Source organism: Rhinolophus sinicus, chromosome 8 (assembly GCF_057876585.1).
Source record: "Rhinolophus sinicus isolate RSI-liver-muscle chromosome 8, RSI-T2T, whole genome shotgun sequence".
In the NCBI taxonomy this organism is placed as follows: Eukaryota; Metazoa; Chordata; class Mammalia; order Chiroptera; family Rhinolophidae; genus Rhinolophus; species Rhinolophus sinicus.
Genome location: NC_142508.1, coordinates 60,424,112 through 60,447,444, shown reverse-complemented (window position 1 = coordinate 60,447,444; position 23,333 = coordinate 60,424,112). Strand labels below are relative to the sequence as shown.

General features: G+C 42.7%; 1 protein-coding gene across 2 annotated transcripts; it reads right to left on the bottom strand.

Annotated features, from left to right (window-relative positions):
* Positions 1-1,020: 1,020 nt before the first annotated feature.
* MLKL (mixed lineage kinase domain like pseudokinase) lies at positions 1,021-19,597 on the bottom strand. 2 transcript variants are annotated; one of them, XM_019710411.3, is made up of 11 exons: positions 19,367-19,597; positions 15,285-15,740; positions 11,432-11,506; positions 10,372-10,555; positions 8,022-8,119; positions 6,802-6,937; positions 5,335-5,416; positions 3,152-3,303; positions 2,891-2,940; positions 2,501-2,641; positions 1,021-1,657 (listed from the first exon to the last, which is right to left on the bottom strand). In XM_019710411.3, exons 2-11 carry the CDS (start codon positions 15,736-15,738, stop codon positions 1,614-1,616), a joined length of 1,416 nt encoding a protein of 471 aa, XP_019565970.3. In that variant the 5' UTR covers positions 15,739-15,740; positions 19,367-19,597; the 3' UTR covers positions 1,021-1,613. The 2 variants fall into 2 exon arrangements, with proteins under 2 accessions (XP_019565970.3, XP_019565962.3); XM_019710403.3 differs by having other exon boundaries at positions 1,146-1,657; positions 15,285-15,750; positions 19,367-19,571.
* Positions 19,598-23,333: the final 3,736 nt, after the last annotated feature.

Here is a 23,333-nt window from a genome sequence, read left to right as displayed (position 1 = left end):
GATTGGAACAATGCCCAGCATATTTGCTGTTGAATAATTTGGGATGAGTCTGGGGGGGGAAGAAATATTTAGAGGTAAGGATTAGTGTATCCTAGCTAAAGCACACACCATGAACAACGGTGTAAAAATTCAGAACAAAAGGGCCATGTGCAGGAGACACAGATTTGAGTCTGGCAGAGATTAAAATCTGGGGGTTTCAAGACTAACATATTTTGTTTGCCTTATATGGCATTAAAATAATTTTGGATGAGATGCCCACCTTTAAAAATATGGACAATTTACAGAAAATCTGAATTTCCAGCCTCTTTTGACAAAATGGAAAGCTCTGGAAACATTGGGACATCATTCCTACATGACAAAAATAGGCTAGAGCTGAGTGAAGGCTGTCTTTAGCGAGGCTCATATGTTCACTGAAGTCCCCTGCAGACTCAGTTCACTCATTTAGATTCCTTTCTAGAAAATATAGGTATTTGCAATCTCTGGTAGGAAAACTCTGGAACTTGATACTGGAAGTCAGATTGGGGGTTAGAGATAGAAGGCCATAGGTATCTATCCCAAATGGGGAGTTTGTACTTAGTTCAATGGGCAAGAGGAAGGATTGAACAGTGTTTGCTTAGTTACTACCATTGTGTAACAAATCACCAGAAAACTTAGTGGCTTAAGACAGCAATAGTTTATTTAGATCATGATTTTGTGAATGGGCAATTTGGTCTGGCTCAGCTGCGTGGTTGTTCTGGTCTTGATTGGAATCACCTGTGACTGGGTCAGCTGCTGGGTTGGCTGGTCTAGTCTGACCTCAGCTAGGACAGGTTGTCTCTGCTCCATGTGGTCTCTCATTTTCCAGCACACTAGCCCAGCTTGTTCATGCCTGGATAGGGTTCTAAGAGAGGGAGTGGGAGTTTGTAAAGCCTCTTGAAGCCTAGGTTTGGAACTGGCACACCGTCACGTCTATATTTTATTGGCCAAAGCCAGTCACAAGGCCAGCCCAGATTCAAATGGTGGGGAAGTAGACTCCACTTCTTTTTTTTTCTTTTAAAAATCATTTTATTGTGAAAAGTTTAAAGCATATTCAGAAAAGAAGGGCATGTGAACCACGATGTGTCCATCATCCAGATCCAACAGTTACCAACTCGGGGCTGATCTTGTTTTATCTTTTTCTTTATCTATAACTATTCCCCCCTACCCTGGGTTATTTTGAATCAAACCTCAGATATGTAATTTCATCATCTGTAAACATTTCAGTTTGTAGGAGAGAGTATTTCTCTCTTTTTTTTCTCAGTTGAAGTATAACTGACACACAATAGTATGTTAGTGTCATGTGTAGACTCCACTTCTTGATGGGAGGAGCTGCCAAGTCATAGTGCCAAGCGGTGTGAATAGAGAGAGAGACACGTTTTTGTAAAACATCTACCACAGTTACTATCAGAGGTGTATTTTTGACAATATCATTTGGAGTGGGATATGCTCTGTATGACTGGAACTGTTTTCTATTTGTAACAGAGAAGTTCTGCGCCCTGCACCCATCATAACTACATGCCAAAGGATTGGAGAGAGAAAGATGCCCAGCTTGCAATTCTTCCAGCTTCTTGCCCAAGGATCTTTTGCTTTCAGTTTTAGTCCACATCTTTGTAAAATACAGACAGTTTCTCTAAGATTTCTGTGAATGAATGAACAGAAAGTTAGATAAAAGCAGGGAGATTAGAGCCAAGCTAGAAACACAAAGACATTTCCACCCCACTGCGTAGTGTAAAACTTCATTCCCATTTGTCTGGCTGGAGCCTAACCACCATCTGCATTCATGCCTTTGTGATATGAAGTTCCCTCTTACTTGGTCAACTTTTTAAATACAAGTAGCTTGTGGGAGAGGTAAACTCATATCTTAGCGTGAGTTAGTCTCAGGTATTTGATTCTCTAATACCAGGAGGACCCTGGGTTGTAAGGCAGCCTGGAAAAGGAAAGATGGGAGAGAAGGAGGGAGGGAGAAAGGGAGGAAGAAAGATAGACAAAAGGACAGAAAGTTAAAAACAAAATTAAAAAAAAAAAGAAGACGAGAGAGAAAGGGAAGGAGGGAGGAAAGAAGGGGGGAGGGAAAAAGGGAGAGGGAGAGGAGGGGGGAAGAGGGAGGAGGAGGGAGGGAAGGAGGAAGGAGAGAGAAAGAATTCAGGCTGGAGTAATTTCCCTTCCCAACCCACTTTAAACTAAACAGTGCCCTTAGCACAGGGTTTCTGATCTCCTGCACTATTGATATTCAGGATGGATAATTGTGGCAGGGGCTGTCCTGTGCATTGCAGGATGTCGAGTGGCATCTATCTACTAGATGCCAGTAGCACAGCCTACCCCTCCCCACCTCCCCAGAGTTGTGACAACCAAAAATTTCTTTAGACATTGCCAAATGTCCCCTGAGGGGAGAATCACCTCTACTTGTGAACTACAAAGGAAATGTTTCACAAATGTGAAATAACAGGTGTGGCTCATCCTCTTTAGACCAGAAAGGACCTACCATTAACAGAGGGCCGCCTGTCAGGCTCATATGCCCGGCAATCATCAATGATCTCCTGCAACTGAGGAGGGCAATCTTCACCCAGTGGCTCCTGGTGCCGGTCCACAGCCACCAGCTGATAAATCGTCTCAGAATTACAGCCTGCCATGGGAACAATAGGATGGGACCTTTAAATATTGCTCCGACACGCACACATCTGTCTGGATGCCGATGGCTGGCATCAGCACTAGGGATTTGAGTATCAAAGAAAACTGACCCCACTGACCAGCCCAGGCAACGCCCACAACATTGGAGACCAAAGCACCCAGGACAGTATTGAGGGGGACTTTCTAGTCTATTGAAAGGGAACCCGATCTCAGGGCCATCTGAGCCAGCCTGCAAACTGGTTACCTTCAAACGGGATCTTCCCAGTGGCAATTTCCCAGAGGACAATTCCAAAGCTAAAAGAAAACCAAGAAACTGAACAACAATAACAAGTTTTCCTTTTCCCACGCCCCTCTAACCATTTCTAGAAACCTCAGTGAATTTTCTGATTACCACCGAATTCCACTCAACAGAGTAGAGTTGTGATGGTCCTTGGATGTGCTGTTTGACTTGGGCCTTCCTGTCCTGTTCATCTGAGTGAGAATCCACGTGTGAACATGAACGTACCTGTAGATTTCAGCTTTGATGTCATAGCTACGAAACACATCTTCCAGTTTCTGAGGTGAGATGTATGCTGTGGGTCTCACTCTCTCTGCTGCTTTTCCCTTAGTTTCTCGACTGATGGAAGTCTGTGTTTTGCTCAACTCAAATCCTGCAAGCTAGATGGAAAGGGGGATTAGATGCAGAAGGAAAAAGCATGATCTTGGGTTGGGAGTAGAGGATGGGCAGGGGGTGCAACAGGGGAAGGTCTTCTACATTTGGGATGGATTTCAAGTGGTGTCTTCTGTCTGTGTGGCTACTCTCCTGGCTGGTATTATGGTGCATCGACCAGGAGACACACAGAGGTTTCTTCTCTGTAAAACGGGGCAATGAGGATGACTTGAGGTAACAGTTATAAAGCACCGGTAAGGCCTGATAAGTTGTAGTTGTTCTAGTATTACTATGTTCGATACAGGGCTTTCTCAGTTGAGGACCCAACTTCACTAAGTGAGGGTGGACAGGGGTACATGGAGCCACCACATGGCTTGCTTTCTCTCAGAAGCAGATGAAAAAAATGACATGGGGCCATCCCCTCTGTTCTGTCTGATCCTATAGGATGGCCAGCCTGTTCCTTTGGATTTTACATGACAACGGTGAGTTACTCCACTGACCCTGCATGGCCCATGCCATGCTCTTGAAGAAGCCACAGCACCAAGTAACAGGGGTGTACGTATATTCTCCTTGCCCTAGGCACCACCTTCCATTAACTCCATCAGTGTGCAGGGGGCTGCTAGCCCCAAACTCGGCCAGATACCCAAATCTAGGGGCAAGCACAGGAAAAGGAGAAGACACTTAGAGGGCACATCCCCTTTTTATTACATGTTTATTGAACACTGACAGCCTCTGACATCTGGCAGCTACCAGAGACGAAATGCTGAAAGCATATGAGTGGTGTAGACATGGTGCTCTGGGCCCCCTTCTGTCACACCAGCGAGGAGAAAAGGCACCTGAAAGGCAAAACAGACCTGTCTCCTGTTATTGGAAGGCTGTCCCTGGTACTCATAAGGCGGGAAGAAAGAAAGTCATCTATGCAAAGAAAATATTCTTTTAGCATTTGGGAACTGTGGACACTGAGTTAACAAAAAAACCTTTCCTCTTCTGTATGAGAACCTGAGCTTCAGGTAATGTTTTAGTGCCACTTCCCTGTGACCCTGATAAAGGCAGGCTGTCACCTACACTCCTAAATAATATTGCTAATGATAAAAAATGACTGCTGATTGGTAAATTGCTTTTTCTTTTTTTTTTTGGCTGGGCATCAATTTTAATATGGGCTGACCATGGGTGGGGAATCTAGGAGGGTCTCCTTTTTGTTCTTTCTGAGAGAGAAATCCCCGTGAGATTGTCTAATTCCAAATAAACTGTGAACTAGGGAAGTCATTCTCATCTTCAGCAGCCTCCACTCAGTGGCTGGCAGGTTCCCAAGTTCCAGCCAAGGGAGTCCCATGGACAAACAGGGTCCACAGATGAGGGGGTGGGGGATGTGAAGACTATAAATTGCAGATAGGGATGCTGGGATTGGTGGTGACTCATAACTGGCATGGCCCTTGTGGAGCATGAAGGCAGGCCTGCGGAATAGTTATAAGAGAATATTGACTCTTGTGGGTTCTGAGGCTTCTCAAGTAGGAGGGCCCCACCCCCACCTCAGGGGAGCCTCTTTCTCTAGAAGGGCAAAGAGAATATCTCCTGGATGACTGTGGGGACAGCTGTGGGGACCCTCACTGGAGAGAAGAATTTGACGCTGCCCTGCTGGGAAGCTGTATTTCCTGCATGATGCCCTTCTGAGTGACTCCAAATGCCAAGGGTGGCCTGTGACAGTCCTGTGAGTCTGAATGCCTAGTTAGACCTAAGAAAACCCCCTGATGGGTACTGGAGGGATGTAGAAGCAGTGTCCAGGCCTCTAAGGGGAAATGACTCTTAGCTCATCCCTGCTAAGTTGGCAGTGAGGGAAGCCAGTCATCACAACAGCAGGCAGGATTGAGTCTGTCCTGTGCTTGGCACACGGAAAGCTGCCCAGGCAGGGAAAGCGTTGATTTCAGTTCTAAGGTTAAGGCAGAGAACAAGTAGGCACAGCGCTTCTGGGAAACAGGTGTCCCTCTCCCAAACAGTCACACAAGTTGAACTCCAAGAGTCCCCTGGAAGGCCACACTCACCTTCACATGGTAGCCTTCAGTTACCAGGAAGCTTGTGCTGCTGATGTTTCTGTGGAGTTCGGGTTTTTCTGAGTGGTGCACCCTGATATGACCAGAGGCAGAGAGCATTAGTGACCTCTACACAGACTTCTAGGAGGCTCGCTAGTCCTTACTGGGACAATGATGCTGGGGAGTCCCATGCCGTCCCCATGGGTACCAATCCATGGAGAGATGAGATGAGGGGAAGGGACAGGGACACTTAGCTATCTATCTGCGTGAAGGGGCACCAGTGCCCATGGGTATTCCTCTGCAGATGGCAGCTGTGAGCTGTGAGTAGCAAAGTATGCTGAGTCAGGGATGAGTATGCAGAGCTGGTAAAAAGGATCAGAGGCCATCTGGATGGGGTACTAACAACATCTCCTACAGTCCAAGATTACTTCTCACAAAATCCACTAGTGTAGGGTGTTAACATTAATTATTAATTATTAATAACTCAATTATTATATATATAATAAATAGCTAAGGCAGTATTTCCAAAAGTATGGGATAAGTGGTATGCAAGATGACACAAGAAAATTATTCTCCTTTCAATTTGTTTCAGTCTTTCTGATTACATCAAAGAGAAAGTCTCAGCTTTGTGTCAGGTGTCTTTAGTACCTCTCTAAACCTGCTAATATCTGCTTTGTACAAACAAAATGTGGGTCTGAATTATAAACCTTTTGGTATCGCCCAGACAGAATTTAACAACATGGTTTTGGTTTTATTTATGGGCACCTATTTGTGGCAAGTGATTCTGGTTTCTGATTTAAGAAAGTAATAGCAAGTGTTCTTTCACTGTATTTAGGTTTTCAAAAGTGAGCTAATTTAAAGAACGATAACAATAACACTGGCAGAACCATGGATATGGTAAAAGCCGTGAAGGTGGTCTGTGAATGAATGACCTTTGGGGACACTTGAGTTAAAGAAACCCTAGACTGCATGTGAGAGTGAGGAGAGTTGCCAAGTAAAACACAGGACACCCAGTTGATTTTGAATCTTAGATAATCAATGACTTTTTTTTATTTAGTATAAGTATGTCCCAAAATTGCATAGGACGTACTTCTACTAAAATTTTACTTGTTATCTGAAATTCTGTACATCTGAAATTTCAGTAAAAGTATGTTTTGTAATATTTGGGATATACTTATACTAAAAAAATCATAATTGCCTCTCTGAAATTCAAATTGAACTGGGCAGCTTGTATTTTTATTTACAGGAGTGGCCTGGACGTTAAATTCAACCCTCAATTCTGTGAGCTGGTAGTCACTGGCTTAAGCCTCCCTTCCTCCTCCTGTCTAAGGGGTCAGAATCAGAACAAGTAGTAAAATAATGTATGGAAGGGGACATTATCTGGGGTTCCCGGCCTGTTCCCTCCTCATCTCTGGGATTATCAGTAGGGGAGACAGACTCATTCCATTCTTCTTGGCACCCTTTCACCCCACATCGTACCTGTACAAGCCTTTGGCTGCTCCCAAGACCAGGATGATACGCTCAGAGATTCCGAGGTCCTTTTGTCTATCCAGCAGTTCCCTCAGGGTCCCGAGCTCACAGTACTCCATGACAATAGAGAACTGAGGTGGGGTCACTGATGGAAAGGAGTCAAACACTATGAAGATCAGCGCCACTCAGAGGTCCGACTCTGCAGCCCATCTCCCCTTTTCTCTATGAGAAAGACTCAGCTCTGCTATTTCCAGCCCTCTCAAACCCTCCACCCGCATCTCACGAAGTTTGCTCCTCCTTGAATGGGTCAAATACCCGCAGAGTTTCCATACCTCTTCTCCATGGTATTTGGCATGTTAAAATTCTATTTTTCTCTTAGTTATTTGAGTAATGTCTCCTTCACTCAACTGGAAGCCTCTAGAAGGCAGGATCTATTTTGTTCATACAGTGTTCACAAGGAGATTAGTAAATATGTATGGAAGGAATGAATAACACACAGACTTCAGGGGCTGGGGAAGGGAGCTCAGACCAGAAGTGGAGGTGTCTGGTCATGGGCCTGAGATGCAAGAACCCACACACAGAGTGAGTCAGCCACCTCGACCACCACCCAGGAGAACAAATGTCACTGGAAGGTTTCCTTTAGTTGCCTGAGGCTGTGGAGAAACTTCCAGAGGGCATAAGACAGGAGCTGCTCTGTCCGCTCTGTTGGCAAAAGCACAAAAAACATAACCCGCAAGAGAGGCCATGCTATGAGATAAAATGCAGCCACATTAAAAAATTAAAATTAAAAAGAACCTGGTATGTGAGGTTCCTGGTAAAGGGACAGGTTAATTTAGTGTTTAGGTTTGATCTACACTAATGATGATCAAGGGTAGATTCCTTGTTCAAGTCAGTCAGCTTGATAATGTTTTATAGCAACAAAACACACCCATTACTCAGGGCAACATCTGAACATGCCCCACCCTCCTCCCGGGTTCCCAGTGGGCTGGTAGAAGATGTGGCCACATTCGTGCAAACCAGCCCTTGCACTGAAGCCAAATTCAAGCCCACCTCTCCGGAAAGAAGATAGAAACCTGCACCTTGGGACGTAAAAAAATTAACATTAATAATAATAATAACACTGTATGGATTCTACCGTTCAGCTGTTCTTTAAAAATGCAATGCATTATAATACAGAAGCCATATGACAGACGAGCAAAAGAAGGACCAAACCCAGAAGCACTCCTTACCAGTTTCATCAATGCAAATCCCAAACATACGCAGGATGTTGGGAGAATCAAATTTCTTCATGGTTCTGATCTCATTATTGAAAATTTGCCTCACCTTTCTATGAGGATAAAAGGGACAATTAGGATTTCAGGATTGGAAGTTCCCTCTGAGAACATTTAGTGTGGTGACCGTCTGTGTCTGTGTGGGGCATGAGGGATTGTCAGCATCTCTTAGGGTGAGAATGGCTGCTGTGATGAGCTTGGCCATGGATGACAGTTCCTGGAGCCCCTCAGATGTATTTGGCAGCAGAATTAGCATGTATAATACATGCTACAACATAGAAAATAAATATAACCTTGAAAATAAATATCATACTAAGTGAAAGGAGCCAGACACAAAAGGCCGTATATTGTATTATTCCATTTATATGAAATGTCCAGAACACATAAATCCATAGAGACAGAAAGTAGATTAGTAGTTGCCTAGGGCTAGAGATGGTGGGGGTGGGAACGTATGGGGAGTGACTGGCTATAGGGTTTATTTCTGGGATGATGAAAATGTTCTAAAAATCATATTGTGGCAACGGTTGCACAACTTTGTAAATATATTAAAAGCCATTAAATTATACATTTTAATGGGAGCATCTTAGGGTATGTAAATGATATTTCAATAAAGTCATTTAAAAAAATGTTATCCTAATCCAAATCTCAATGTATATGTTGAGGAATGTGATAAATCTTCCTCTGATATTTATTTAGCTGAGTCAGCCTGAGAACTAAGAGTCAAGAGGAGGGAGATGCCTTACTACTATTGAGAATTACTACAAAGTCATAATAAAAAACAAAACAAAATACATCAGTGCAAAGGCAGACAAATGGACCAGCGGAACAGATTAGAGAGATCAGAGTCAGATCAATGGGAAAAACAGTCAATAGACAGTGTAGAAAAAATGGACTCAGTCTGAGGATAAAAATAAAACTAGGGTTACAAGAGGAATTAAAGCCTAAATGTGGAAAATAAAACTATGAAGTTAATAGAAGAAAATCTAGAATAACTTTGCCTTCTAGGGGTGTAGAAGGGCCCTCAAGAGCACAAATAATAATGTAAAATTTGGGTGAATTTCATTACATCAAAATTTAAGATGTCTGGCAATGGACACTATGGACAAAATTATAGAAAATGTGATGAGAAAAGACCTTTGTAATATCTAAACCTGAGAAACAATTAATTTCCACAATATACAAGGATCTTCTACAAACCAACAAAACAAAAACAGAAACTGGGACAGAACAAAGGGCAGAGGATATGAACAGACAATACAGTGAAGAGGAAACCCAAATAGCTAAAAGTCATAGGAATAAATGTTCGAATTCATTAGGAAACAGAAATGTAAATTAAAATAACTATCAGGTGTTACTTTATAACCTAAAGCAGGGCAATCCCACGGGCCAACTGCGGCCCGCAATCCATTGTTAATTGGCCCGCAGCAAATTCCAAAAATACATTTAGTTTACTTAAATAAACCAGGTGAGGCAATACATACTCCACCTCAAGTGAGTGGCCTGGCTCTTTGTGTATTTTACCGCCTATGGCCCTTGGTAAAAAAAGTTGAAAAAAGTTTGGACACCCCTGACCTAAAGGATGAAAACATTAGAAAGCTGGCTAATACCAAGGGAAATACGTAACTATAGAGCTGTCACACATTGCTGGAGGGAGTACAGGCATATACAAGCCATTCTGAAGAGTTATCTGGTAGAACTTAGTGAATTTCATACATGTATTTCCTTCGACCCATCAATTCCTCTCCTAGCAATACAGCCCCAAGAAACTCTCATACAGATGCACAAAGGGATTCTTAGGGCGGCGGCATTGTTGGTGGGAGAAAGTTGGAAATATTAGATTGAGTTCCATCCCTGGAAAAATAGGTAAAATGCGGATGTACACCACAGACAGCAGTCAGAAGGAAAGGGCTATAAGTGCAAGACATGTTCTATGATGTTGAGTGAAAAGGGTAAGAAAAGTAGGCAACAGACATATAATACTATCATTTGTGAAAATTAAAAATGTGCATGCGTATAACAACATACATTTTGCAAGCACGCATTCAAACAAAACACACTTTATTGTCTGTGGAGGTGATAGGGAACTGAAAGGAATACAATTTTTAAAATATCTAAATACATGAATAAAGAGAGAAGTTTCTAGAATTGAGGTTAGAAGATATGTGTCTAAGCCTAGAGTGGAGGGCAAGTCATACCCTTTGAGGCCCATGTTTCCCCCACTTTAAAATGGAGACAATATGCCTCTCTCCTTGGGGAGTTACAGAGAGGAAGTGAAATGATATATAGAGAACTATACAAAACGACTTACCCAGTGCTTATGGTCTGGGGGTTATTGAATACTTTTATGGCCACTGAAGATTGGTGGTATTTTCCTTTATAAAGTGTGCTGAATTCATTTTTCCTTAGCAGGACCCAATCAGGTTCTGAAAGCTCCTCCTTCTTTATCTCCTTGATTTGATATTCTGGGATCGTCTTCACGGATTTCTGTAAGGCTGACCACAGGAGAGAGAGAAGGAAATAGTCAATGAAAAAAAATGGAAGAGTCAATGAGGTGAGGAAGGTGTCCTAAGGGAGAGACGTCTTAGTTTAATATGTGAGTGGGAAGCCCTCCGCCACGAAGCAAAGCTGGTCCTGGCTGGAGCTTCTGATTGACTCAGCCTGGGGGAGAGGTTCCAGTGCCTCTGAATGACCAGGAGAGACAGAGCTGGAGGGTTAACAGAACTTCCTTCCCCTCCTCTTCAAATCTTGTCTGTCTCTCCAGCCGAAACCTCGATCCCCATGCTTCTCTCTCATATTGGAGTTCTCCCGACTCCTATGGACACGCAGCTTGGCACTTGAACATTTAGCATCTTGTCTAGTCATTTCAGTGCTAGTAGATAAGAGTTCAAGCTCAGTGAATCCATTGCCGTGCTCACATGTCTCTCTTTCCTCTCCCTTCTTCTACCCCATGGCTGTGAGCTCCTGGAAGGCAAGGTCTTTCTCTGCAGCTTACTTTCCTCCATGCATGGACTCTGGCACAATGCAGATACTCACAGATTTGTCAAGTGAGTGATGAATGAGTATTTTTAATTTGATTTGAATTTCTTTTTGGAAATTCAGCAAATTGACGCTTTGATGCTACCTAGAGGAAGTTTTCATCACTTTGACAGGTGCTAGAAGATATCTTGCTGGTCAAGAAGTAACCTTTAAATGCTACTCCGTGGACAGAAGCCTGGATAGTCATGAGCACATCCCCAAACCTGGGGGCTGCTGTCAGCCACCCAGCCCAGAAAATGGACAAAGGTGGGGGGGGCAGGTTGGAGTTCCTAGTAAACAAATGACGTCTAGTTTGGGGGCAGTCAGAAGCAACAAGACACATGATAACTCACAGCGCTTCACGATTTTGATGATTTGTTCCATGATTTGCAATTGCCTCAGTAGAACTTCCTTACTTTCCTCACTTCCTGCAGGAAAAAGAGCAGCAAATAATCAAAAAATAGAAATACTAATTAAAAGCACACCAAGATCCCATTTTTTCTATCTATCATATTCATTGCAGAGGGAATTACTACTGCTCATGAATATTCAGCTTTCTACTTCTGAGCACACAGGAAGTGCCTTGAAGCATGGCCCTGTGACTTGCTTTGACCTAGACATGAAGCGAAAGAGAAGTCAGGGAAGTTGGAGTCAACAGGAAAGTGCCATAACACTGGAAGTTCCTGGAAAGAGGACAACTACCTTGGGGAGTCCCCTGAACTTTGCCTGAATAAGAAATAAACTTTGTTTCTTTAAGACACTGAGTTTGCTTGTTTGTCTGTTTTTTAACCATAGCACAGTCGAATCTATCCTTTTTTATATACTCAGAAATACATTTTAAAAATGATAAAACTATATAGGGTGGCCAACCATTCCTGTTTTCCCAGGACTGAGTAGTTCTGGGGACACGGGACCTTCCGTGCTAAAACCAGGAAAATCGTTTATGGAGAAAAGTATGGAAAAACAATCTCATATATTATTGGAAGGAGTGATATTTGTATAACCTCTGTGGAGTGCAATCTGGCAATCTCTATCAAAATTTAAAATGCCCGTACTCTTTGACCCAGCAATTAGACCCAATAATTCCGTTTCTAGGAATTGTTCCAAAACATATCCTGAAATATACACAAAGATGCTCAAGGTGGGACTATTTATAATTGTGAAAAATTGGACACAACTTAAATCTCCATCAATAGCGAGCTGCTTAAATATACCTGGTCCACGTATACCAAGGAATACTAGACAACTCTATGGAAATTTCTGTGGAAGAATATTCAAGATTATTTAATGAGAAAAGCAAGAAGCAGAACAGTGTGTTTAGGATGCTACTGATTGTGTAACAATGACAACAAAATACTTATACTTACGTCTCTGGAAGTTTTATTCAAGAAAAAACTGTTAAGAGAGATTGTGTCTAGGGAAGGAAACAGGTCCCTTGAAGTCAAAGGTAACAGGGAGATTTATTTCTCACACTGGGCCCTTTGTGGACCTTTTGAATTTTGTACTCTGCAAATGTAATACCTGATGAAAATGTTTCTAAAACATGTAGAACAAGAGCAGAAAGTAAATCCTGTCCTCCAACTCGATGGCACCAGCATGGCTCCCACCTCCACCAGGAAGTGGACCAATGAGCGCTGAAGATTGGGAAGGCTGGGGGCCGATCCTGCCTTGCAGCTGGCTCAGCCTCCGCACCGCCCCAGCCCAATTCCTGATTCTCTTCCTCCTTGGCAGAGGGTGTTTTTTTTGGGGGGATTATAGGTACCTCATTTTCTCTTATTCAGAAAAGGACCCATTTTGCCCACAGGTCTCCTCCAGATCTTGTTTGCCCTGTCTGAGTGTCTCCTGCTGACCTAAATGGGGAGAGACCGTTCTCCACATCAAGGTGGCAAAACAGTTATTCCTCTGGGCTCCAGCACCCAGAAGGTTGATCCCTAATGTCCTTCACCCTCTCTTCACTTCCTCTCTCCCACCCACAATCTTTACAAGAGGGAAGGGTTTGGAATTCATAGCGCCAGGATCTGAAAAGGGATAAAGAGGCAACATTTGTTTCTGGTGGCCCTGACTCCACTGTCATACCCCACTCCAACCTAGCCCAGGTGTCATCCCCTTAGAGCCTTGTCCTTCTCTAAGTCCTCCTAGTTCAAGGGCCACTGTAGTTCAAGCCACTGTCATCTCTTACCAAGTCTCTAAAGTGGTCTTCTAGCTGGGCTCGCACTTTCACTCTTGCCGCCTGCTATATATTGAATTATTGGTCCCAATTTTTCACTCCTATGTAGTAGCAGTATACAGTCACACCCTGGCCATGACTCACAGAGGGCATACTGCACTTCCCTGTCCCTTCATGTTGGGCTTGGCCATATGACTTTGGATGCTAGTGGATGTGATACAAGTAGAGGCTTGAAATGTGCCAGCACCGTTGAGCTTGCCTACTTGCAATTCTGCCATGAGAAGAATGTTGTTCAGGTTCTCACTGCTCCTGCAGCTTTGGCTCCAGAATAACACATGCTAAACAGACCCACATTGGACCTGCTGCCTGGAGCCAAGCCCAGCCAAGCCCACTTGAGATCCGAAAAACTCCAATAGACCCACCAATCTACGAGCAGGAGAATTAGTGACTAGTGTGTTAAGCCTCTGAGCTTGGGATGGTTTGTTATGCAGTACTAGTGCAGCAACTGACTAATACACACCACTACAGTCCATTTGCCACATCGCAGCCCAAGTGACTTTCTTTTAATACAAATCAAATCATGACAGGCCCATGTTTAAGGGCGTCCCTTCACTGGTCTCCTATGACTCTTAGAATAAAATCTACATTTGTTATCATGCCTCCAAGGCCCAGCACAACTGTGCTCCTGTATCTTCTGGCCTACTTCTCCACTTTCATCTGGTACCACTCTCTCTGCCTCGCCTACCACACAAAAGCCACCCTGGCCTTCTGGTTGTTCCTTGCACATGCCACATTTATTCCCATCTCAGGGTCTTTGCATTCCCTGCGTTCTCTGACCGGAATGCTCCTCTCCCTCATCTTCATATGGCTTGCTCCTTCTCATTATTCAAGGTCTCCATTCAAATGTCACCCGTCAGAGAGGCTGACCACTCTCTCTGCACCTACTATCACTTTCCGTATCATTACCCTGCTAATGACTTTCATAGCCTTTAGAGAAAACTGTATACTTAGCTCTCTATCTGCAGACTTTATGTTCCATGAAGGCAGACATCTTATCTATTTTGCTCTGCACTGAATCTCAAACACTTAGAACAGTGCCTGGCATACAGTAGATACATGCCTCATAATGACTTTTTGGTCAATGACCGACTGCATAGACAACGGTGGTCCATAAGATTCTAATGGAGCTGAAAAATTTCTATTGCCTAGTGATGTCAGAGCACAACAGAGTACTCACGTGTCTGGTGATGCTGGTATAAATAAACCTACTGCACGGCCAGTCATATAAAAGTATAGCACATACAATTATGTAAGTACATAATACTTGATAAGAAATGACTATGTTACTGGTGTATTTCTTTACTATACTATGCTTTTTGTTGTTATTTTAGAGTGTACTCTTTCTACTTATTTTTTTTGTCTAAGTTTGCTTGTAAAACAGTATGTTGTTAGGCTGGGAGCAGCCTCATAATCTCATGTTTATTGGTCCCTTGACGGCATCATTTTCACTTGTGCTTGCTCTCGTGTTGTTTTGTACAGTAACACGCTGTGTAGGCTTGGAGCCTAGGAGCAGTAGGCTGGACCATCTAGGTTTGTGTAAGTGAAGTCTGATGCTCTCACAATGATGAAATTGCCTACTGATGCATTTCTCAGACCCTATCCATCCTTATCCATCCTTAAGTGGCAGTTAATTCTTCCTCTTGGGTAATTTTCATATTAACTGAAGGTCCTAGAAACACAAAGGCTGGAAGGAATTAGCTTCTGGAATTCCAGGTATCACATCAGAGAGAGAAGGGAGAGGCAAAAAAGACTTATTAGTATCATTCCCCTCCCACCCCAGGCCCTGTCTCCCACTCTGGTTTGCCCAGATTTCACCAGCCTCTACCATATCTAGGCCCAGCGATGTTAGGAGGTCTTGGTCACATGAATAAACACCTGCTCAAACCTCTTCATCCTTCCTGCTTCCTGGTAAATTAAAATGAGACTAAAATGCCCCAATTACACCCCCCCCCACACACACACACACAAGTAAACCTTACCACTCAGTCCTTGGAAGACTCTCCAATCTTCCTCTGCATCCTGCTGATCTTCTTTTTGCCAGCAAGCTGTTGTTTTGATGCTTAAACTATGCACATACTGATGTGCTTGAAGCTGCAACGAGAGCTGCTCCCAGACATATTTCAGATTCTCATTTATGTCATCAAAGAGCCTTTCGTTCTTCTTTACTGTTAGAAACTTACGGATATTGGATTTATTGCTATACTTATCTATCTTCTTCTTAGCAGCCTGTAGGACAGCCTGGAAACGGTCCACGGTGTTGGTGATCTCGGGGGGCAGGTTTGTCTCTCCTTTGTTCTGAAGCGTTTGTAGACACTCCAGCAGGTGGCGGACACGGTCCTTTAGACGCTCACACTGTTTCTGGCAGTATTTCATCTCTTCACATTGTCTGTAGATATGCCAGCCAAAGGAGATGATGTCCTTCAATTTATCCATACCTGGAAGAAACTGATAGAATTTGTTAAAGTCCCAGAATCTCCTGAATATTAACTACGGGGCTAAGGGAACCTCAAGGGTGTCTGTGATTTAAATGCTGAAGAGGTCTCCCCACTATTGTCATGTAAGGTAGAGACGACTTGCTGTCCATCAAAATCTGTTCTGACGTTCCACAATAACAGAGTTGTGGCTGGGAAGAGTTGGCCCAGCTAGGACTGGATCTTTCAACCTTCCTTGGGGCTTGATGTGGCCATTTGACTAGTTCTCGCCAATGGGGTGTGAGTGGATGTGATATGTGCCACTTTAGGATGAAGCAGGTTTGTCTCCTCTAACACTATCAGCTGGATGCAGAGGGTGATGGGAGCCCTAGGGGTGGTAGAGTTCCAAGAAGGAAGAATCCTGGATCCCCGAATCATCACTTAGAGGAGGGCTGCTCATAGACCTGGAACATCTGCCATGGACTGTTAAGTGAGAGAGGAATAAACTTCGATTGCATTTGAGCCACTATATTTTTGGGCCTATTTGTTACATCAATTTAGCCTATTCTAACAAATATATCCCACCAAAGTATAGGGGTGACTATAGGATGGTGGGTTGCAAAGCTCAGGCCCTGTCTAAAGAAGGCAAGGGTTACCCAGCAAGTCATTGACTGTTACTCTCCAAGGATAAAAAGTCCAGTGGTGGAAGATCTTCTAGTTTTGAAAGAACAGTCAGAAATCTGGATTTTTATGTTAAATCTCTCAATTTAAAATCTTGCAATCAAGTTAAAAAATGTTTGAGAAACTGTGCAGTCCAACACTGTGTGGGTCAAATAAAACATGTCTACCAACTGGATATTGTGTCTGAAGTCCCAATTTGTAACCTCGGCCACAGTTGGCCAAGGATATTCAGGATTGTAATAGAAGTTGGCTTCTATCAGTTTCAAATTTTCCTTTCTGTCTCTTTCCCCAATGTTTGAGCATCCCTGCCTCCTTAGTCCTCACCCCAGTCCTCTCTGTTGTATTTTTAGCAAGCTTAATTTTTTTAGCCTCCTCCATTGGCCAATGCATCAGTAAAACTTCACGTTGTAAGTGCTGCCCCCCTCAGAGGCATTTGCAACAAAGACCCAGGGATTTTCCAGGCCGGAGGAATTGTAGTAGACATTTGTGTTGCCTTTGAAGCATCCATTTCTCTACTTCCTATTACTGCCCAGATTTTCAGTGGCTATCTGCTTCTCCCCCACTCAGCAATGTGTTTGTGGGGAGCTGACCCCATCCCTGGTTCTGAGAGTGAAACTTTGATGTGTCTAAGTCAATTCTCAATCAAAGGAGATTTTGCCCTACTGGGACTTCCAGCAATGTTTGAAGACATTTTTGGTTGCCACAACTGGGGGATGGGTGCTAGTGGGTAGATGTCAGAGTGCTACAGTGACAGCCCTTCAGCAACAAAGAATTAGCCAGCCCAAAATGTCAATGGTGCAGGGTTGAGAAACTTTGATCTAAGTCATCAGTGATTGGTTCAAAACTGGGCACCTGGGCTAACTTGAGTGGAGAGGAAGGTTTGCTGAGGAGATTCCTGGATCCCCTAAGACAGCCCAGTTATATTCTAACTCTTAATATCGCTCTTTCTCTCTCTCTCCTTGGAATGTGAGTGAGAAAGATTGGAGCCCCAATCCTAAAGCCTTGGAATGAGGTTACCCTATGGATGGCAGGATGGAAAGACAAGAGGAATCTGAGTCCTTGATGACAACATTGAGCCACAGGTTTGAACTGACCCTGAAGTCTATCCTGCTCCTCAATTACAGGTTTCATGAACCAATAACCTTCCTTATTGTTTAAGCCCGTTTGAATCATGTTTGCTGCAACTACAGGCAACTGGGTTTAATAATGAATGATGACAGTGATCACAAATCTCTCTACTCACAAACTATATGCTAAGTGCTACATGCCATGAGCCTACTGTTTTATAGATGAAGATTCTGAGGTTCAGGGAAGCTGCATTTAAGTAAGTACAAGACCTTGGAAACAGTTTCCAAAGTACTTTTAAACAAAGTTAGTCTCAACTGCTGAATGAAATAGATAGGATACCTATTATCACCATTTTAAAGATCAGATAACAGTTTGGAGAAGTCATTGGCTGGAAACCCAAATCTGGCTTTAAAGCATGAATAAGAAACAAGCAGAAGTGAAACCAGATTAGCAACCAGTTGATATACTTTTGTTTTTGTTGCCTTAAAGTTATATTGATCCGCAAGGGAAGTAACAGGTATTAGAGCAGGCTTAAAAAGACTCAATGGATCTCAGGCTACCCAGCTATTGTCAGTTGCTGAGCAAATGCCTTCAAGGCCATTTTTTGGGACTCGTGAGGGCAATGGGCTTTACACTTTTCTCCCGTCCACTGGAGACAGAAGTAGAGGTGAAAGTGTTGCTCAAGGAATCTTATGCAACAAGATCAACTTCATAGCTTCAATCTCCAATTATCTTATTACCAGCTTCATCAAAAAGCCATATCTCAGCAATAACTAATCAATAAAGATAATGAGGAGAATATTCCACTCATAAAAGTAACAATTTAAAACAATAAATTTTACAGGAAAAGTGATGACATGGTATGAAAAAAACACACAAAACAAAGCTTGAAGAAATGAAGAGAATTGTTATATTTCTGGCTGGGAAGATAAAAAATGACAAACCTGACAATCCTTCCCAAATTTAAGCCCAATTTAATGCAATTTCGATAAAATTCCCAGTGGTATATTTTGGTATTGAAACTAAATGATCCTAAAGTTAATTTCAAAAATGAAATTAGTAGGGATAACCAGGATTTCTTAAAAAATAAATAAGAGGACTTACCTATAAGATTAAAATATATTAAAAATTGTAATAACTAAAATTGCTTAGGGCTTATTAAGTATATGATAAAGATATCAAAAGGATGAAAGGGAACATAAATACATATATACTTTGGCTCAACAATGTGAATTTCTAGGAACTTATGCTATAGAAAAGCTTGTATGTGCACAGATAGACGGACACTAAGATTTTCATTGTGGTGCTATTTATAACATGTAAAACTGCTAACAACCCAAGTAAGAATATGTTCATATATTACTTATAGTAAAACAATGGGGGGGGGGGAGTTACCGTTTTTAAAAGTGAAAAATTTTAAATTTTAGTAACAATATAAATTCATAAATAATCTAATTCCATTTCCTCCTCTCCAAAAAAAAAAAAAGGTATGAGGTACCCCTTTTCTGATGTGGCACTACTCTTCTTGTGCCTAAAATGGATCCCAGAAAAGGAAGAGGGCATTATCAACAATTATTGGAATTATCTATCTCGGTAATTTCCCCACAGACAACCTGGCGTTTGTCTGTCTAGGGCTTCTTGGACGGTTCTTCTGAGCCAGTTCCCCCCCCCCCCCCAGCCCCCTCCACCGTGATCCCCGCTCCCATTCCACTGGCAGAAGCAGTCAGAGACCTACCGCAAGCAGGGAGCTCCACCATCAGAGCGGAGGAAACGAAACCAATTGGGTCCTGAGTTCCAAGAAGTAGGACATTGAGTCACCCCCCCACCCCCACCTCCCCTCACTGCCCAGGCATCGGCCGCAGCCCCTCTGCCCTGAGCCCCAGGACGACCTCCAGACTCACCCTAGTACCACCTGAGGGCGTCCAATCTGTCCCGTGCCCAGTTTCAGGAAGACACCTCTGGCTCATCCGACGACTGCCTTCTGCTCAAGGGAGAAGTCGGCGAGGGCTCCCCCAGGAAGTTCCGAGTCCCTCTGCCTCCCTCTCTCCGGTGCCCTGCGCTCGCGCTCCCACTGGTCGTGAGGGACTCGACAGGATGCCAGCTGCAACAGGGCTGTGGTTTCCTCCAGAAATGAAACCTGAGCGGGCACACTGCCTTGGCTCGGCCCCTGCAGCGTCTCCCCAGTCAGCTTGTTGGACGGCTGTTTCTATAGCTCTTGCGCCCTCCAGAGGCCAACGCCCAGAGCAGGGAAGTCTGCCGTGCCTGGCAGTTCTTCTCATGGTTCTTCTTCTTTCGTCTTTCGTCTTTCGTCTTTCTTCTTTCTTCTTCTTCTTCTTCTTCTTTTTAATTTATTGGGGTGACAACTTCACATGGTTCTTGCTGCCAACTGCCAGGCTCACTGGCCCTGGCTCCCTAGAAGTCCTTTCTAGGCAGTTCAGAGAGAAGTCTCCTTTCTTCCTCCTGGTGTTCTCCTCCTGCCTTTTCTACACTCTCCCCACCTTCCCAAATTCACTCAGTTCACTATTTATAGAGTACAGTGAATCCTCACTTAACATCTTCCAATAGGTTCTTGGAAACTGTAACTTTAAGTGAAACCACTATAAAAAAACTGAATTTACCACAGATTAATAGGTATAAACAAGAGTCAAGTATGGCATATTTCTGGTCACAAAAACATCACCAAATTTCTAAATAAAGACCCTAAACACTTCTAATGTTAAACATTGAAATAAATGTGAGCTCTGCATACATTTAAGAAAGATTAATAAAAACAAGGAAGATAATTACTCTCCAACCTTCTTATTCCAGTTCAGGGCCAGGTGGCCAGAGGCTCTCCCTGTAGCTCAGGGTGCAAAGCAGGACCCCATACTGGACGGAATGCCCTTGCATTTCAGGGTGCACTCACACCCGTACACATTCACTCAGACTGGGCCATGTAAACACGCCAATTCACCACATGTGCGCATTTTTGGGATGGGGGGGAAAACTGGAGTCCCCTTGAGAAAACCCACGCAGACATACCAAAGCCAGGCAAAGACACCACAAGAAAGCCAGGCAAACGCCACACAGTGCCCACAGCTGAGAACTGATTTCTTTCTTTTTTTTTCTTCTCTTCAATGTTAAAACAAAACGACATTGAACCAATCTATGTTATTTAAAGATCTGCTGTACTCACTGGTTCCAAGCCCTCTGCTTGGGGTGGGGGAGTCAGAAAAGAATATAATGTCCCAGGGAACTACTATAACCAGGACATACAATGGGAAGGATTGGATGAGCAAAAAACCATGTGAGCCAGAGAGAAGGTTCTTGTGTCTGCTTCTCTGTGCTTGAGAATAGTGGGTGGGGGATGGGTGAGGGAAGAGCCACACCTAATGGGGGGGAAAATCACTTCCTCCCCAAGGTCATTGCAGTGCTTTCTGTTATAGTGTGACATGTTTTATTAAAGTTAGCTGTGTCCCCAGCTATAAAGTCTACTTGATGTCATTCATTTACTCATCAGACTATTTTCCTCTGAAAGGACAGAATTGGATTGTCTGACAAGACTTTTTGGGTTGGAAAGGCAGAGGTGGAGGATGTCTGGGGTGTCTGTTTATTCATTTATTTGTCCCTACTATTGTTCTCTATCTATTGTATCATCAGTGGCCTTATCCTAGGTCAAGTTCCCTAGAAGCAGCGTCTGAGAGATTCAGATACATGTGATTTACTGAAGGGAGGCTCTCAAGACAAAGGGTAGGATATGGCAGGGAAATATAAAAGCTAAGCAAGTATGTGGTCCCAGTGGAGACTAGCTTCAGCCAGATTCCAAGAGAAGTTTTGGAGCACGAAGCTCTGGAGCGACACACAGCTTCCATTCTGCCCAGGAAAGATCTCATGTTAGGTCACAAAAAGTCTTAACAAATTTAAGAAGATTGAAATCATACCAAGTATCTTTCCTGTCTATAATAGAATGAAATTAGAACTCAATAGCAGAAGGAAAACTCGAAAATTCACAAATATGTGGAAACTAAACAAACAACTCTTGAACAACCATGCTCAAGATATTCATTGCAGTATTATTTAAAATAGATAAGATGTCCACCAACAGATGGACAGATAAAGAAAATATGGTATATACACACAATGCCCTTTAAAAAGAAGGAAATCCTTCCATATGCAACAACATGGATGAACGAACCTTAAGGACAACACGCTAAGTGAAATAAGCCAATCACAGAAAGACAAATACTGTGTGACCCCACTTATATGAGGTGTGTAAAATTCATAGAATAAAAAAGTGGAATGATGCCAGGGTCTGCGGAGAGAGGGAAACATGGAGTTACCAATCAAAGGGCACAAAGTCAAGCACAATAAGCTCTAGAGATCTGCTGTACATTACTCATAGCCACCAATAATATATTGTACACTTAAAAACTTGTCAAGAGGGTAGGTCTCATGTTGAGTATTCTTCCCACAATAAAAAGAAATAAAAATGACTATAAAATAATACTATGAACAATTTTATGCCAACCAATTAGATAACCTAAATGACATAGACAAATTCCTAGACATACATAAATTACCTAACTGACTCGAGAAGAAATAGAAAATCTGAACAGACCTATAACAAGTAAAGAGATTGAATCAGTACTCAAAACCCTCCCAACAAAGAGAAGTCCAGGCCAGAGGGCTTCACTGCTGAATTTTACCAAACATTTCAAAATGACAACATCAATCCTTCTCAAACTCCTCCAAAAACAGAAAAGGAGAGAACACTTCCTAACGCATTTTATGAGGCTAGCATTACCCTGATACCAAAACCAGACAATGACACCACAAGAAAGAAAACTACAAACCAATATCAGTGACAAATGTAGATGCAAAAATCTTCAACAAAATACTAGAAAACTGAATCCTAAAATGATTAAAGGATTATATACCATGACCAAATGAGATTTATTCTAGGAATGCAAGGGTGGCTCAACATGTAAAATCAATGTAATACACCACATTAATAGAACACAAAGAGCGGGAAAAAAACCCCATGATCATCTCAACTGATTCAGAAAAAACATTTGACAACATTCAATACCCTTTCAGGATGAAAAGACTCAGCAAACCAGGAATAGAAGGGAACTTGTGCACGTGACAAAGAACATTTATGAAAAACCCACAGCTACCATCACACCTAATGGTGAAAGACTGAACGCTTTCCCCTAAGATCAGGAACAAGAATGCTTGCTCATTTTCACCACTGCTGTTCAATATTTTGCTGGAAGTTCTAGCCAGAGCAATTAATTAGTCAAGAAAAAAATAAAGGCATCCAAATTGGACAAGAAATAAAACTATCTCTGTTCACAGATGACATAATCTTGTATTATAGAAAACTCAAAGAATCCATAAAAAAGTATTATAGTTAATAAATGAATTCAGCAGAATTTCAGGATAGTTGCAAGATTAACACACAGTAATCAGTTGTTTCTATTGTACACCAGCAATGAAAAATACAAAAAGGAAATTAAGGAAACAATTCCATTTACAATAGCTGTAAAAAGAATAAATTATTTAGGAATAGATGTAACCAAGTACATGAAATGACCTGCACACTGAAAACCACAAAACATTGCTGAAAGAAATTGAAGAGCTATGGGAACTAACTTCTGGACCTCACCTTTCTCCATCCTGCCTATCTCTTGCCAGTACCTGTCTCTGCAGAAAAACTGGCAGTCAATGAGCAAAGGAACACATGGATGCATTTCAAACAGACCAGCCTCACAGGGTACTGGGTGGGATGGGGAGAGATAGAGAGCGGATGTGGAGGGCAAATGGAAGATATCTAGCACATCTCATAATTCCAATGTCTGATGTTTTTGTGGGTACATTTCTGTCGCA

Coding starts and splice junctions, on each gene's coding strand:
- MLKL (XM_019710403.3), bottom strand. CDS start 19,432: ATGAGCCAGAGGTGTCTTCCTGAAACTGGGCACGGGACAGATTGGACG. Junction 11,507..15,284: donor AGTCTTCCAAGGACTGAGTG/GTAAGGTTTACT, acceptor TTTTTCCTGCAG/GAAGTGAGGAAAGTAAGGAA. Junction 5,417..6,801: donor GCAGCCAAAGGCTTGTACAG/GTACGATGTGGG, acceptor TGGTCATATCAG/GGTGCACCACTCAGAAAAAC.